This window comes from Gossypium hirsutum, chromosome D05 (assembly GCF_007990345.1).
Source record: "Gossypium hirsutum isolate 1008001.06 chromosome D05, Gossypium_hirsutum_v2.1, whole genome shotgun sequence".
Taxonomy (NCBI): domain Eukaryota; kingdom Viridiplantae; phylum Streptophyta; class Magnoliopsida; order Malvales; family Malvaceae; genus Gossypium; species Gossypium hirsutum.
The window spans coordinates 19288502-19304899 of NC_053441.1; the positions used below are offsets into that span (position 1 = coordinate 19288502).

At 33.5% G+C, this 16398-nt stretch overlaps 3 protein-coding genes across 6 annotated transcripts; 2 read left to right on the top strand and 1 right to left on the bottom strand.

Annotated features, from left to right (window-relative positions):
• Nucleotides 1–3138: 3138 nt before the first annotated feature.
• LOC107905167 (squalene monooxygenase SE1) lies at nucleotides 3139–7394 on the top strand. Its single transcript, XM_016831745.2, has 8 exons — nucleotides 3139–3877; nucleotides 4928–5039; nucleotides 5192–5366; nucleotides 5559–5727; nucleotides 5849–6067; nucleotides 6202–6477; nucleotides 6661–6939; nucleotides 7044–7394. The coding sequence occupies exons 1-8, from the start codon at nucleotides 3641–3643 to the stop codon at nucleotides 7146–7148; spliced, it is 1572 nt and encodes a 523-aa protein (XP_016687234.1). The 5' UTR covers nucleotides 3139–3640; the 3' UTR covers nucleotides 7149–7394.
• A 398-nt stretch (nucleotides 7395–7792) lies between these two features.
• Nucleotides 7793–10944, bottom strand: LOC107905170 (uncharacterized). 2 transcript variants are annotated; one of them, XM_016831751.2, is made up of 7 exons: nucleotides 10709–10944; nucleotides 10439–10480; nucleotides 9789–9908; nucleotides 9109–9344; nucleotides 8948–8984; nucleotides 8285–8342; nucleotides 7793–8170 (listed from the first exon to the last, which is right to left on the bottom strand). In XM_016831751.2, the coding sequence occupies exons 1-7, from the start codon at nucleotides 10847–10849 to the stop codon at nucleotides 8091–8093; spliced, it is 714 nt and encodes a 237-aa protein (XP_016687240.1). In that variant the 5' UTR covers nucleotides 10850–10944; the 3' UTR covers nucleotides 7793–8090. The 2 variants fall into 2 exon arrangements, with proteins under 2 accessions (XP_016687240.1, XP_016687241.1); XM_016831752.2 differs by having other exon boundaries at nucleotides 7979–8170; nucleotides 8260–8342.
• Nucleotides 10945–11402: 458 nt separating this feature from the next.
• LOC107905168 (probable pectin methylesterase CGR2) lies at nucleotides 11403–14036 on the top strand. 3 transcript variants are annotated; one of them, XM_016831747.2, is made up of 7 exons: nucleotides 11403–11596; nucleotides 11684–11723; nucleotides 11839–11877; nucleotides 12202–12576; nucleotides 12890–12945; nucleotides 13414–13578; nucleotides 13760–14036. In XM_016831747.2, the coding sequence occupies exons 1-6, from the start codon at nucleotides 11477–11479 to the stop codon at nucleotides 13564–13566; spliced, it is 783 nt and encodes a 260-aa protein (XP_016687236.2). In that variant the 5' UTR covers nucleotides 11403–11476; the 3' UTR covers nucleotides 13567–13578; nucleotides 13760–14036. The 3 variants fall into 3 exon arrangements, 2 of the variants coding, with proteins under 2 accessions (XP_016687236.2, XP_016687235.2); XR_001686466.2 differs by lacking the exon at nucleotides 13760–14036 and having other exon boundaries at nucleotides 12890–13325; nucleotides 13414–13556; XM_016831746.2 differs by having other exon boundaries at nucleotides 13414–14036.
• The last annotated feature ends 2362 nt before the right edge of the window (nucleotides 14037–16398 follow it).

The window sequence follows — 16398 nt, forward strand, 5'->3', positions numbered from 1 at the left end:
GTTTTTGGTTCCTCGTATCGGACTAGAGGTGTCAATGGGTCGGGCCGGGTCTAAAAAATCAACCCGCTTCATAAGCCCGGGCTCGGCCCGAAATATAGGCTGAGATTTTGTCCAGGCCCGGCCTGGGAAAAAATATGGAACCCGAGCCCGACTCGGCTCACCCCATTTTTTTAATTAAAATTAAAATTATATTTTTATTAAAATTAAAACTAATTGTTATCAAAATTAATTGTTATCAAAATTAATTGTTATTAAAATTGTATCAAATTATATTTTTTGTACCAGTCAACATTTTGTAAAATCTAACATTTTGTTAGTAAAATTATTAATTATTAATTGTATTAATTGTTACTAAAATTATCAAATTATATCAAATTATTAATTATTAATTGTTACTAACATTTTGTTAGTAAAATTATTAATTGTTAATTATATTAATTGTTAGTAAAATTATCAAATTATATCAAATTATTAATTGTTAATTGTATTAATTGTTGTAACAAAATCTAACATTTTGTAATTTAAAACTTAAAATAAAACTAAAACTAGTATATTTTAAAAATAAAAAAATATATTTAATATATTTTCGGGCTGGGCCAGGCCGGGCCCGGATAAAAAAAAATTACCTGAGACCCAGCCCGTTTTCTAAACGGGCCTCGTTTTTTACCCAAGCCCATATTTCGGGCCTATATTTTTATCCAAACCCTCTCATATTTTAGGCGGGCCGTCGGGTCGGGCTAGGTCGCCCGACCCATGGACACCTCTATATCGGACTGATCCGCCTTTTAGGTAACATATTTTTTTATCTTTTCTTATTTTCATATGTAAACTTTGGTACTCACACTTATGTTTTATTTATCCTTGGTTAATAAAGCAATGAAAGAAACATGAAAAATGTTTTTTTTTTCCGAAAGATTGGTTTTTTTTTTACTTGAAATAAGCATTATAAGGATCTATTTAGAGAAAATGGAAGGATGAATTTTTCGTGTTTCTTTCCTTGCTTCGTCAACCAAGGACAAAAGAAAAAAAACAAGTCGGAGTTCCAAAATTTACATAAAAGAAAGTGAAAATAACAATAAAACAGGAAAAATAAGAAGAAGATAAAAAAGTATGTTACCTAAAAAACGAATGGATATGATGCGAGGAACGAAAATAAAAACACAAATAGCTAATTATTTGGAACATAAGTTAATAGGATAGTCTTTTTGGATCGTTTAATAGGAATGAAATATAATTTACTATAATATATATTTCAATTTAATTAATAATATAAATCTTTGCTGTTTATTTATTTTTACTTTTTTTATTAATGAAATATAATATTTAAATATACAATCTGATTAACTAAATATTTAAAAAATAAATACCTATTTCTTTTTATTTTATGTTTTATTTTTAATTTTTATTAAAAGTAAAATAACTTAACTAAATAAAATTAAAATATTTGAAAAAAATAAAAATAATTGAGGTTGGGTGGAAAAGGAAGCAAAGTCGGTAATTTTTGAAAACAAAGGATTAATAGTGTGAACTATGAGAATAAATTACCAAAAAAGTCAATTTTTTAAAAAAAATTATGAAAGATAGATTAATTTTTTTTGAAAATATACATAAATTAGTTAATTTTAGTAAAACGCTTCCAATTAGAAATATTTTTTGTCACATCAATACTAAAAAGTGGTAGCACCAAATTTTTTTAAATTTTTTTGGTGTCACCTATTTACGTGGAAATAAAACTTACAAAACATACCTTTATCATTTCGTTTATTTTATTAAGCAATATCATTTCGTTTATTTTATTAAGGCTCAAAATATCATTTCGTTTATTTTATTAAGCAATATGAGATATGAGATATGTGTATATATAGACTTTTTAATAAGTTTGCAGCTTGTTTTTAGACAACGTGAGATTGCTCCTTTTTTTAACTAACAACATAACATTAAAGGTTACAAATCTATATTGTCTAAGAACAAGCTACATTACTTAAGAAAATAAGAGAAACGAGACTTTGAGTCTATATAAAGGCTTTTTTTATAAAATTTATTTTCACATTGCCATTTTTAGTGCTCTAATTTTGGGTCAATAGGTTGAAAACACGTCCAATTAAAAGCGTTTTTCTGAGTTTCCCTTGAGCTAGAAGTGTTTCACCAAAACCGGTCTATTCCTGTAAATTTTTAAAAATTCGGCTTATTTTTGTAATTTAATTTTTTTTTGGTTTTTTTGGTAATTTAGTCAAACTATGAAGTTTTTTTTTTGTAAAAAAATTAAAATCGAAAGAAAATTATTTAAACCTTTTTAAAATTTTAAATTAATAAAAGAAAAATTATAATTTAATCCAAAAAAATATAAAAATATAATTTTATTATTTTAAAAATTATAAATTATATTTTTACTATGGTAAAATTTACAATTTAATTTCTATCCTTAAAAAAATTATGCCTTCCCCTGATCGAGCAATCCAAAATCGAAACTTAGGTAACTTAATTATAATGGATAGCAAAGCAAAGGCAACTATGTTTCAAGAGAATGAAATAAAGTAGCTTGCTGCCTAGCTAAACAGATTTACCTATTAATGAACGGAGACATGTGGAGGAGGATCGCCTGTGGATAGAATCATGGGATTAGCTCGGGTTTTTGACCCATGTTCTTAAATAGTGCTCAACACAGAGTATTTTGAAGAAAAGGAGCACATGGTTAAAGATCTACATGTAATCGTTGACGGAAAGGAAGAATGGTTGTAGATTATTCTTTCCATTTTTATTTGTTTTCCTCTACATATAGGGATGTGTAGAAAATTTTCATGTTTTCAGAGACTATTTCGAGTGTTTTACTTTTTGTTTTTGGATGTTTCGTTATGGGCTTGGATTCGTTTTTTTTGTTTATATTTTCTCTTGGACTTAACCAGGTTTAAGTTCATTAATTAATTTTATATAATTAATGATAGGAAAAAGACGTAATTAATGATTATCACACCAAACTCGTGATGTTATCCGAGTACACTCACTCCCTCCCTCTTTTGTTGCTCCGTAACCAAATAAATATCTATTATCATCAACTTTTCACTCACTCCCTATTTTTGTTCCTTATTCTCGGTTTCGAAATAATATATATAAATGTGTGCATGGGCTACCTACGGGAGATGATTTTTGCTACTTATTGAATAAATAATAAATATTTACTTATGAAAAAGCAAAATTGAAAAAAAATCATTATAAACCAGAAAAACAGGGGAAAAAAACAAATAAATAAAGTAGCTAGGCAGGGAGTAATTATTAATTATTAATTTAATTTGGAATTAAAAAGAAGGAGGCGCAAGTTAGTAAATGAGTAACGTAAGCACAGATGCTGGTGAGTTGTAAACTTTGTACATTTCGCGTCTTCCCACCTGGTTTCTTTCTACTTCTCAGAAGGTTCAAGAAACACATTTAGCGTTGCAATTTTGCAAAGCGAAGCGAAAGCATTCAAACTTTTCTGAATCGTCAAACAAACAAACAAGCACAGCAGTTCAAGAAATCAGAACCGTAGACAATAGAGAGAATAAGGAGCGAGATTCGAGTCTCTTTCTCTCTCGATCGACTTCATCGTTGGGTGCCTCTATTTCTTTTCTTGTTTGGCATTCAGAGGGAAAAAAAAAAGGAACGAATGGCGGATTGGTACTTGTGGGCATGGATCTTGTGCTCCACGATGACGCTTGTTGTTCTCCGTGGTTCCGTTTTGAAGAGACGGAAGGGGAACGGAATCTCCGCGACGAGGGGTGAGTCCGTGAAGAGAGTCCTCGCCGGTAACGGAGAATGCAGATCCGCTGACGGCAGCGACGCTGATGTCATTGTTGTTGGAGCTGGCGTTGCTGGCTCCGCCCTCGCTCACACTCTCGGCAAGGTGCTTTTTCGTTTTTTCAGTTTTCCATTTCCCTCCACTTCGCATTTCTCAGTAACAAATTAGGAACTAGTAAAAGTTTTTCATTTCATCATTTTCTTTTTCGTTTTTTTTCCCGAGTAGTTTAAGTGATACTGTTACCTATTCAGTTGGTGCCACACCTGCACCTTCTCTGAGTTTCCCCAACAGCTTTTTCTGCTTTCACTTCTATCTTATTTTCATGCGATTTGTACAATAACTTTAAAATCCTTTTTACTTTCTCGTCTCTATTTTGGAATATGTTACAACTTTTAAATACGCATTATTAACAAAAAACCGATCTTGTGCCTGTCGGCCACGGATTCTGGGAGTGACTTATGAGCTTTGGAATTATAAATCAGTATTTATCATCTCTAAGGCTGTACTTATTGGTTCATATATCTGACTTTTCTTATTTTCCTTTGGAAGAGTAGGCGTACTTAACCGGTTATCATTTAGCAATCATAATTAGTGGACTTCAATAAAATGACGTCTGCTGCCATTATCAATTTCTATGTAACTCTATATCTACTTAGTCCCTTTCAATTTAGTATAATCTTGGTTTGGAGTTATAACGGAATATTCCTTAGGACAAGTTGCTTTAATAACAAATATTACGTTTCTTCGGTTTTACAAGTTTCTTGTCCCCTTTTCTCCTTACTTATTGTCATCTGTGATCCCATTGCTGCTAATTTAGCCACCAAACACTCGATTCTAATAACAAATTAGGCGTTCAGCTAAACTAATACCTGCGCATATTTATCTATTTGACCTCCAAATTAGCCACCAATCACATATGTATAGCAGCACCCATACTTGCCTTTGTTTATAAATTTTTAATTGATAAAGGTACATTAAGCATCCATATCTTGTTCCGTTCTCAGGGTTTTGACTTGCTTATATAAATTTTAATCGTTTACTTTTGAGCGAATTAAGCATAATCTCAGATAATAGCATTTTCGTTTTAATAAAATATTTGTGATTACTATTATGAAAGTTATTTCAACTAAATTGATTACGTGGTGTAAATTACAGGATGGACGTCGAGTGCATGTCATTGAAAGAGACTTGACAGAGCCTGACCGTATTGTTGGGGAATTGCTACAACCTGGCGGCTATCTCAAGCTAATTGAATTAGGACATGAAGGTACTTGAATATTAAATTGCTTGACTATGTGTAGACGATCATGGTGTTAGAAGTTGTGTTGGGTTTTGAATTTGTTGATGTCTAAACATCAACTGTCCTTGGTTACTTTCACTCATAATGGAATAGAGTTCTTTTGTACTTCCTGACTGCAGATTGTGTAGAGGAAATTGATGCTCAGAAGGTTTTTGGTTATGCTCTTTTCAAGGATGGGAAACATACCCGACTTTCTTACCCCTTAGAAAATTTCCACTCAGATGTATCTGGTAGGAGCTTTCACAATGGACGTTTCATACAAAGGATGCGGGAGAAAGCAGCTTCTCTTCCCAAGTTTGACTTTTCCTTCTTTAGATATTAGTCAATTGTTTATTTGTTACGTTCCTCATATTCATTGCTCAAACTTTTTACTATTTAAAAATTTGATGCTTCGATGTGAATCTTTGAACTGCCTAATATAGTGGTGTTGTAACAAATAGTGATTTAATATCAAGGTACTTGTACCTTTTCCCCCTCTTTCACCAGTGTACGTTTAGAGCAAGGGACGGTTACTTCTTTACTTGAAGAAAAAGGGACAATCAGAGGAGTGCAGTACAAAACTAAAGATGGTCGAGAATTGACAGCCTTTGCACCTCTGACCATTGTTTGTGATGGTTGTTTTTCAAACTTGCGTCGCTCCCTTTGCAACCCAAAGGTGAGTTATCTGATAAAGAAATCAAGTTCCCATATTTTCATTGTTTTGTTCCTTTTTTTTTATCATTTAGAGTAAACTAGAAATTAGAGAAATTTTATTAGGCTTAATTTTTAATCTGCAGGTAGATGTACCCTCTTGTTTTGTTGGATTGGTCCTCGAAAATTGCCATCTTCCATACTCAAATCATGGGCATGTTATACTAGCAGATCCATCCCCCATTTTGTTCTATCCCATTAGCAGCACTGAGGTTCGCTGTCTGGTTGATATACCTGGTCAGAAGGTTCCTTCTATTGCAAACGGGGAGATGACAAACTATCTGAAGACCATTATGGCTCATCAGGTGTTTAACTGCTCTTATTGCTGCACATTCGAGCCATGGCATTGTTTATTTTTGTAGAAGTTGTTCTTTGCTCATTACATCTGAATTTATATTTATTAGTCTCTTGGATTGACAATGTGCTGCATATGTGATAGGTTCCCCCAGAAATCTATGATTCATTTGTAGCAGCCGTTGATAAGGGAAATATTAGAACAATGCCAAACAGGAGCATGCCGGCTTCTCCTTATCCCACTCCTGGAGCCCTATTAATGGGAGATGCATTCAACATGCGCCATCCATTAACTGGTGGAGGAATGACTGTGGCTTTATCTGACATTGTTGTCCTCCATGATCTGCTAAGGCCTCTGCGTGACCTCAATGATGGACCTAACCTTTGCATATATCTTGAATCGTTTTACACCTTGCGCAAGGTAAACTGTATTAATAAGCTGATTTTATTTATTTATGGATATTGATGTGCCAAGATTCCCCTCTCAAATCAGATTGTACCAATGTTGAAGTCAAAAATTAACTGAACTTTCTTTGTGTGTATAGTGTAATACTATAATTTCATATTACTGCAGTGAAGTCATGGTAATGTTATGTTTTTGCAGCCTGTGGCATCCACCATCAATACATTGGCTGGCGCCCTGTACAAGGTGTTCAGTGCTTCACCTGATCAAGCAAGGAAGGAAATGCGCCAAGCTTGCTTCGATTATCTAAGCCTTGGTGGTGTATTCTCAACAGGACCAATCTCCTTGCTCTCTGGTTTGAATCCTCGTCCTTTGAGTTTGGTGATGCATTTCTTTGCGGTGGCAATATATGGTATTGGTCGTTTACTGGTTCCATTCCCTTCACCCAAAAGAATCTGGATTGGAGCTAGATTGATCACGGTGCAGATCCTGATCCCCGCCAGTATTATTATTATTTTTAAAATTTGTCTTTTGGCAATGTTTTATAAGATGAGTTATAAAATATGGGTTTAATGATGTTGCAGGGGGCATCAGGAATCATCTTCCCTATTATCAAGTCAGAAGGAGTTAGGCAAATGTTTTTCCCAGCGACTGTTCCCGCATATTACAGAGCTCCCCCTCTTAAGTGAGAAACCCATACTTTCTAATATCATTAGTGTTCCCCCTTTTCTAGAGTGTGGGAAAGGTAATTGCTCAACTAACAACCTCTTTCTTTAACCTGTCTATAAGTTTTCACATTTCCCTCTCTCTCGAAAAAAAAAAAAAAGAAAAAGAAAAAGAAAGATAAAAGTACATAAAGTTTTACAAAATGGTGGGGTGTATCTTGGATAAAGAAACTATGCTTTGTTTGTTATTAAGATTCAAGTTAAATGTCATGCAGGAATGTGTCCTTTAGGTATAAATTTTCCCAAAGCTTTAGCATATATTCTCTTGGTGGGTGGTGCGGTGCCAGCAAGTCTTTCGCTGGCTGCTGGTCCGTGACATTAATAATGGTCCCATAATAGACATATAGAATAATCCAGTGCAGCGGAATCGGTCGAGATTTGTTCTCTTCCACCTAACAATTATACAACCCGTGCAAACATTTGGCGGTATTTGGATGGCTAATTGCTTCGATTGATCATCGATTTGCTTGATTTAAACATAGACGAAGACTTCTCTATCAGAAGTATAATTTACTTTCCCACCATATGCGATTTGATGACACATTCGAGAAAGAAAGAAAAAAATTGGTAAACTTAACTATAATGATATTGATCACAAGAAGGACAAATCAATTAATGAGGATATATGCTATTACTTAAAGAAATTAGAATTAACTTTGAGATTAACTCCGTATCAATATTGTTTTTTCCTTTATCAAATTATTCATCTCTTGCAAAATGCCTACAACTACAACCTCAGTATGAACTCGGTTTTTTTTTTTTTTAAGTTGACCGGCGGTGATGACAGGTGGGTATGAACTCTTCAACAGTGAAGTCGAGGTAGAAGTATAGGGTTTTGAATTTCTACATCCCCTATTATTACACTTCATTTCCCAACTCTTTTAGACAAATAACCAGGTTTTTAATTTATGCCCTCATGTTCTTCCTCTCTTGCTTTATCGCCTCGTAGGAGGTCATTACCTCTTTAAATTTTGCCTCTGCAGCTTCTGAAATATAGCACAAGGTCTCAGGAATGTAACATTAAATAAAACCCCCAAATTAATGCTGTTAAAATTTATAAGCTTTTAATACTGACCCACATCAGACGCATCACATCTCACCTTTATTGTTCTGGTTCTGATCTGGGTGGAACTGTTTTGCCTTCGCCCTGAATGCTGTCTGCAGACAGACAATGTAATCTCAGTTCAGCATCACAGGCATGACATGAAATCCAGTAACAAGCAGAAACGGTAATAATACCAGTTTTTCAATTAAGTTCTTTGATTGATATAGCTCCATCTTAAAAACGAGAACTATAAGCTAACAAACTATACAACAAATATAGTTGATATGACATAGACCAGCAAACTTTGTCAATTAACTAACCCTTACATTTACAGGAAGGGTTTTGCAAGGGCGTCCTATCTACTGGAATATGACATACTTGACCAAATGTGGTTCAGTCACAATGTAATACATTAATGAAGCAAACCACTCATTACAGGAACCATTTTTGAAGATTATGAACTCATTGGGTTATTTGATGGACATTAACATAAATTAGCAATCTGTCAACCTTGAGAAGATTATGAGCTTAATGGTTAAGACAACAGGTATAGTGGGTAAAGTTAAAGCAAGTCAACTTTTAATAAAGATGTACCAGAAATGTCATATTATATAAAAAAACATAACTGCCATATCAAAATGAAGTATCAAATTTGGGTAATGGAATACATGATATACCTCAGAACAACAGAAAAGCATAATAAATATAATTAATTTACCTTAATCTCATCTTCTGTATATGGTTGGGTTCTGGACCTGTGGAGAAAAGAAGTCCAGAAATGTCAATTATTATTGCTAAATACCCAGTTGAGCTCTTGGCCATATACTGAAAATGATAGGGTGGAAGAGCATTTATAACCCTGTGTTGCAGCAGCATTACCTGTCAAGACCTAAAACCGAGTAGTGATGTGATAATGGATAGCTTGCACTATCTCTTTGAGGTTGCCTGAAATTGGTTCTTTGATCCCTAAATTGTGCTTCAGCCTTCCAATACCAGTCATCTCTCTGGTAGTGCTGATGATAAGCACCAGGACCATTTTCCCTCCAGCTCTCGTAGCTCCTTCTGTACTTATTTCGCTCCCTGTTAAATACACTTTGCATGCGCCTTATCCGCTCCTACAAAGAGAAACAGAAACTAATAGACAATATGATGATATGCCAGTGGTATACCAAAAAAGTCAATCAATATGAGCACAGCTAAAGGCTCGGCGCCCCAGATTCTGAAATTGCTAGAAAATATTAAGGACTACAGATGGTTAGTCCTAAAAAGAGTGATCTGCTTGGTGTTAAAAGAAGAAGAATGATTATCACGTGCAATACTTGCTGCCACCCAACTTACATTCTACAAGAATCATGGAGCAACATAGCCACACGAAGCTCAGGTGCATCACCCAGAGATTCAAAGTTTCCTAAGATACAAGTTTTCATCATCATCAAATGCTAAATGTTACAGCTTATCACTGCTTCAAAGTTTGTACGTAACTTCCTATAACAATTTAAAACAACACAAACTAATGTTTTGGAAACCATGTAGGAAGTTCAACATAACCAAGAACTTACCACTCTCTCCATTTCTTCCTCGTACTCTTCTTGCAGTCGACGGTTGTACCTTCTCCATGCTTCCTCCTGAAAGGATGTTCGAAAAGAACCTCCCCTTTGAGATAATTGAGACCTGGCTAACTTTCATGGTGCAATTACACACATGATCAGATTGGTGAATACAAAAAAGAGAAAACAGAAATACTATATTCAACTGTCTTCATTGTGATATTATGTCAACGCATAAGTATCAGCAGACATAATAGATCCATACGATAATTCAACAACGCAGCAGTGAAACATAATATAGCTAGCTTAAACATATTCCTAAAATCTAAAAATACTAGCACAGGAAAACAGAGGTACTTCTTCCTGATAAATGTCGTCATGATTGTTAACACTTATTGGCATGATATGACAGAGCTCAGTGTCAAAACAATAGTTTTTATTTCAAATAGACCCATAGAATTGAATCTTCCTCTTAAAATCCAATTTATCTTTGCTTTAGGAAAATTCTTATCATCCTATAAACAGTATGTTTTCAGCAAAACCACTACCCATGCCACTACCCATGAGTCCAAACTAATAGTTACAAAAGCAATCCTCATAGAAAACAACTAAACACAATCATCTATCATTGAACTGAGAAAGAACTTCTTTACTATATATACCTGAGCAAACATCCAATCAACAGATTTCCTCAGCTGACTAACCTGCCAAATTGCAACTACAATCAAATAGGCAATTCTAATAAATAACTGCTCCGACCAGCATAAACTTCATTAAATCAATTACTTAAAATTCTCAGAAAAAAAAGAAGTAACCTTTCTTCTTAAACAATATTTAAGGCAAAGGAAATAAAAATCAAATTATGAAGGAAAAAAAACAGACTAAAATGTTTAAAAGTCTGAAACATCAAAAGAGGAAATGGAAGAACTTACAGCGAAAGTGGTGGCAGTGGCGCCAATTAAACCAAAGAGGAAAAGTCCCCAAAGTTTGGGGTCTTCCTCCTTCCCTTTATAAGCCCTGTTTGGAGACGACCATTGCTTACTCTTATCACTGTCAGCGTCTTCGCTTCCCATTTCTGTCGAATTCCCCAATTTCCAATAATCCGAATTTCAACAATCCCTTCGCTTCGCTTCAATTTCAATCCCAAACCCTAATCGCATGGTTAGGGTTTCTCCTGTTCTTTTTCCCTATATTTTCTTTTAATTTTTACGCAGAAAATTAAATATATATTTTTCTTCTTTTTCACCGCCATTGGATTTGATACCCTCTCTAGTACCGGAGAAAGAGTTGAGACACTTGATCAATTTCACGGGCATAGTACACGTGTCGCTCATCTAATGGGTTGAGTTAAGCCGAAACCAGGCTGATATTGAGCCCCCGACTATAATGCTTAACTTTCTCGTTAACGAATCAAAACCGTTGGATTGGGATATCACGCGCCAACACTCACGCGCCTTTTAATAAAATCTGAGATCCGACTCTGGCTCTTCGCGCACTAAACTACGTGTCCTTCAGTCTCTTATCTCTCGGTTAATAATAATATTATTAATTAATCATACTGAAATTATTTATTATATAAATATATATTTTTTTTGCAAATTGATCTTCTTTATTGAATCAGAAAGTGTTGAATAAAAAACAAAAACAAAAAAAAAACCGGAAAAAAAGAAGAAAAAAATTGTAACCGAAGTCTGTAGGCAATGTCGAGGAGGCCAGTGAATCCCTCTAGACGTTACGGCGATGCCGGCGGCGGAGCTGCTCTCTTTTCGCTGTCTAAATCTCATTCTCCGCCTTTGCTCTCCATTGTTCTCATTGTCCTGGTATTTTTTTAAGAAAACAAATCTTTTGATTTAATTATGTTTTCTATAAGTTCTTTTTTTTAAATTATTTTTATTTTTAATTTTCAGGGGGCATTGCTTATTGTTGCGTATTTCCATAGCGGATCAGGTTTGATTTTCTGATTGAGTTCATTAATTGAGCATTGAGTAATCACTTAAAATGTAATTAATGATTTTTATGTTTCTAAGCTGATCAGTGATAAATGATATTTTGTTTCTTTCAGGATCTGGAGGCATAAGGAGCCTTGTTTCCAGAGTTGAAGGTAAAAAAAAACTTCTCACTGAAAAAAATCACATTGGTGCTTACGTTCGCGTTATACCATACGGGCATTGCTGTTAAGTGAATTGCGTGTATTGATGGTCGGCATCTTGGATTTATGTATATGTAAATGCAGTTGTTGATACTTTGCTAACTTGGAATTTTCTTCTTCAATTAGATTTAATTAGGTTTGGTGAGGATCGGTTTATGCCTGTGGAATCTTAATGATATGTTTCATCTGCTGAGGCATCATTTACCTATGCCTTTCAATTTGCTATTAGATAAATGAACTTTAGATTTTTAGATAGGATTTGATCTTTGTGTGCAGGTGACTTTTCCTGCACATTTGAGGTTCTACGGGCGCTTCCTATTCTGAAGAAAGCTTACGGTGGTGGCATTCATAAAGTTTTGCATATTGGTCCTGATTCTTGTTCAGTGGTCTCAAATTTGTTAAAAGAAGAAGAAACTGAAGCTTGGGGGGTGGAACCATACGATATTGAGGATGCTGATGCTAACTGCAAAAGACTAGTGCGTAATGGCATCATGCGTGTGGCTGACATCAAATTTCCTCTTCCATACAGGCCAAAGTCGTTCCCTCTTGTAATTGTTTCGGATGCATTAGATTACTTGTCTCCAAGATATCTCAACAAGACACTTCCAGATTTTGCAAGAGTATCGGCTGATGGAGTCGTCGTATTTACAGGTAAAAGAAGCTCAACTTTTATTTTGATCCCTGAACTTGCAAGTCATAAGTGCTTTCCTATCCCATAATATTCTTTGTTTGCTTGCTGATGGTTTCAGCCATATTTTTTTCTCATACTGTGTCTATGTCATCATGACCAGCTTCTTCTCCATGTTCTACTTTTCATATATCAATGTTCTGTATGTGTTATGAAAAAAATATGCACTAAGCTTTTCTAGCAGTGCTTTTGTAGCTAGCGTGCAATATGTGATTACAAAGAAATAATCTGAGCCTTTTGACATATCAAGAACCTTTATGATTATTACAAATGTAGGTTTTCCAGGCCAGCGGAAAGCTAAAGCTGCAGATGTGTCCAAATATGGAAGGGCGGTAAGTGGCTGTCACTGTCTTTATCTTTATCTTTTTACTGTTGGGTAGGCTTCCAACTGAATGTTGTCAAGTAGAACCAACAGTAAGTTTTCAGACTTAGCAACTTTGAATTCACTTTGACGAAATAGACAATCTAGTTAATAGTTAATACTTTGAAAGTCTGGGAAATTCCAGTGTATGTTAAGGAGAAAGAAACGTTCTGATGGCTTCGTTAAGCAAGTGTAGAGTGACATGATGTGTTCATTGCTTGGGTATGAGTGCTATTGACTGTTTCGGTTACCTTGTGTTTTGTCTTTCTGACCATTTGCTTGATGTTCTCTTTCTGTAATTTTGGAGCTTGAGATAAACAAAAAGTAATACGAAGGTTGAGATGTTATCTAGTAATTTTCTTCCCCTTATCCTTAAGTAATTTTTTACTTAGCTTAACTAAATGTGAGACATGCTGAAGTGGTTTCTTGATATCTGAAGGCTAAACTGAGGAGTTCTACTTGGTGGGCGCGGTATTTCATCCAGACCAGCTTAGAAGAAAATGAAGTTGCAGCCAAGAAGTTCAGTCGTGCTGCAGAAAAGAGCTCGTATAATCCCAGTTGCCAAATTTTTCACCTAAGGTCATACCGCTGATTTGTTTACATGGTAATTTCTGTTTCACCCTTTTGCAGTTTCATAGTGCAACTGATAGTTTAAATTTTGGTTTAAAATATTTATTTTGCTTTCATTGGCATACTTTTAATTCCATCAAATATTCCATATATTCTTTAATTCATATTATTTTGAATCAAAACATTTCTGTCTATTTTTTTTTTCATATGTAAAGCGCAAGGAATTCTAATTGTATGACTTCACTTCCTTTGCTTGATGTTGGCACAAGAATTTAGATGACGATCTCAAGACGATATTGTCATTTTGTAGTCGACTCTTTTGATTCTAGATATTTATGACAATCGCCTTTCGTACAATCACGATAAACACAATGCAACCAAACGCTTATATGAACCCTTTTTGTCCGTCATCATTTGGTTTGGTCCTAATCCTGGATGAAATAAGAGCTTGGTCTCTACAATTAGAAAATAAAATGAGACATTTTCCACTGATTATGATGCTTTGTCTATTACTCGTAACATTACCAGACACAGAATCTGCTCATTGATTTAACTCACCAGTGTAGTTAAACATCTTCTTAATGATGATTTATTGTTTCTTAATCTTCCATGTCTTCACTCAATTTAAGTTATTGCGCTTTCAGAACACTGCAATCTCATGCTACAAGATTCAAGTTCTTGTTCCTACACGTCTCGATTCTTTGGATTTAAAATAATTCGTCATTAAGATTAAGAAATATTTGATATAAGATGGTGCCAAAACCCAAGCATTTGTTTAGTTCAACTGTACCTTCTGCAAAAAATAATTATATTATGAAAACTGAAATTCTATGCTAGAGTACTGGTGCTAATTCAGTTGGTCGATTGTAGCTTTTGGCACTGATGAAAAGCTAATGAATGTGTCATGTACTACGAGTAAGCAAGGTCTTATCAAGCTCCATAATGAGCAAATATAAGTCAATTGAGCCACGAGGTTTTTGGAGTGCCTCAAAATATTTTAGAAGCTTAAGGAAGGGCCAGATCTGTGTAAAATCATGTAGAATGTTTTGGAAGTTCTAGAATACTCCACCATTGAATAGCATTTAATGTGTTAGGTGGGAAAGTTCTAAAATTAGATCTTAACCGTTCATTAGGATTAATTGTAATCTTTAGATCAATGTAAAATACTCCGATAAATAAAATTTAATGAGTTAAGTGGAAACGTTCTAGAATTAAATCTTGGCTGTCCATTAGCATTAACTGTAACCATCAGATTGAAAGGGGTTTGCCTATATAAGGAGAGGCTCCTCTCCCTCATTTGTATCCAAGCTAGATTTGACAAATACGCTATAGGGGCCAAAGTCTCGGCACGTGACAAGTGGTATAAGAACTTACATTTTTAGTATTGTGATGTTGAACAATGGTTAGGGGTGAGCATTCGATGGAATCGAGTGAAAAATTTCGAGTTGACGAATCCTATTTTATCATCTTGACTCGACTTGAAATTTTTTTGAACCGAGTGAAATTATTTGAGTTAAATTAAAAAAATTAAACATGTCAAATTAAAATATTGTTACAATATAATTAATTCCATATTAAAGTATATAAATTTGAAACCATGTGTATTTGAAACTTTTTCAAAGCAAAAAAAAACTTGATAAATTTGAATAATTAATTAACTTATTTAGGTCCCAAAATTATTGTCGAAACCATTTTTATTTTGAAAAAACGGGGTCGACTTTTAAAACGAAAATGAGTCGCCACCAATCTTTTTCGAGGTGTGATCGGGTCACCTTGAAATTAATCATTTTAATAAAATATTTTGATTTATTAAAATAATGATTTTGGTCTATAAAATTCGAGAAAACAGGCTTGGGAGTCAGTTACACATGAGGAAGGATTAGCACCCTCGTAACGCCCAAAAATTGATACCTAATTGATTAATTAATGTCCTAATGTCGAAGAATTAAAAAATTTGAAAAGAAATTTAAAAATATGATCCTTTTATTTAAAAAAGAAGGGTGTATTTTATATTAATCGAGAAAAAAGAATTATATCCCGTGAGTTAGGACACAATATTTCTAATCCCAACACGAGAATAAACACAAAAAATTTATTTATTTTTAGAAATTTTGATAGTCTCGGTTTTGGAGAAGAAATCATATCCCGTAAGTTGGAACACTGTCCTTTCCTGATTCCCGTGACAATTAAAAAAACATTTTTTAAAAAAGGGTCGTATATTTGGAATTATAAAAAAAAATTGAGACCTTGTAAGTTAGGATACAATCTTTTCAAATTCAAAAATACGAAGTATTTTTATTTTAAAAAAAATATGCATTTGGGTCGAAATTGATGCGATACTTGAAATGTTACACGAATAAAATATTAAAACGGCGAATAACGAGAATACAAATGTAAAGTAACAATGATCACATAATATACATTACTTTAATATTAAAAAAACAAAAAAAAAATCAACAATAATAATGAATAAAAAAGGTATAAGCAATAGTATAAAAAATATAACAAGACAATATCAAAATTAAAAGTAATTAATAAATAAATACACAAAATAACGTTGAGTAAATTAATCTAGGAAATATTAAAATGATTTTTAAAAAGGTGAAATTAGGGTTATAAAAATAATATTAATAATAAATAATCTAAATTTTTTGAAAAAATAAAAAATAGGAGATAAAAATAAAATAAATGCATTTAAAGTGTTTAAGTTAATAAATAAAAAATATAATGGAAATAATAATATAAAACTAATTGATTTAAAGAGATAGCTATAATAGCTATAATAATAAGTACATAAATAAATAAGGTAAAATAATAATAGCAATAATAATTTTCGAATTAATTAATTTAATAA

What these genes read in the sequence shown, in the direction of transcription:
- LOC107905167 (XM_016831745.2), top strand. Translation starts at nt 3,641, where the DNA reads ATGGCGGATTGGTACTTGTGGGCATGGATCTTGTGCTCCACGATGACG. An exon ending in AATTGAATTAGGACATGAAG is followed by an intron (nt 5,040 to 5,191) that starts GTACTTGAATAT and finishes TCCTGACTGCAG; the next exon opens with ATTGTGTAGAGGAAATTGAT. An exon ending in AGACCATTATGGCTCATCAG is followed by an intron (nt 6,068 to 6,201) that starts GTGTTTAACTGC and finishes CATATGTGATAG; the next exon opens with GTTCCCCCAGAAATCTATGA.
- LOC107905170 (XM_016831751.2), bottom strand. Translation starts at nt 10,849, where the DNA reads ATGGGAAGCGAAGACGCTGACAGTGATAAGAGTAAGCAATGGTCGTCT. An exon ending in TCGGTTTTAGGTCTTGACAG is followed by an intron (nt 8,985 to 9,108) that starts GTAATGCTGCTG and finishes TTTTCTCCACAG; the next exon opens with GTCCAGAACCCAACCATATA. An exon ending in ATACAGAAGATGAGATTAAG is followed by an intron (nt 8,343 to 8,947) that starts GTAAATTAATTA and finishes GTCTGTCTGCAG; the next exon opens with ACAGCATTCAGGGCGAAGGC.
- LOC107905168 (XM_016831746.2), top strand. Translation starts at nt 11,477, where the DNA reads ATGTCGAGGAGGCCAGTGAATCCCTCTAGACGTTACGGCGATGCCGGC. An exon ending in CCATTGTTCTCATTGTCCTG is followed by an intron (nt 11,597 to 11,683) that starts GTATTTTTTTAA and finishes TTTAATTTTCAG; the next exon opens with GGGGCATTGCTTATTGTTGC. An exon ending in GTATTTCCATAGCGGATCAG is followed by an intron (nt 11,724 to 11,838) that starts GTTTGATTTTCT and finishes TGTTTCTTTCAG; the next exon opens with GATCTGGAGGCATAAGGAGC.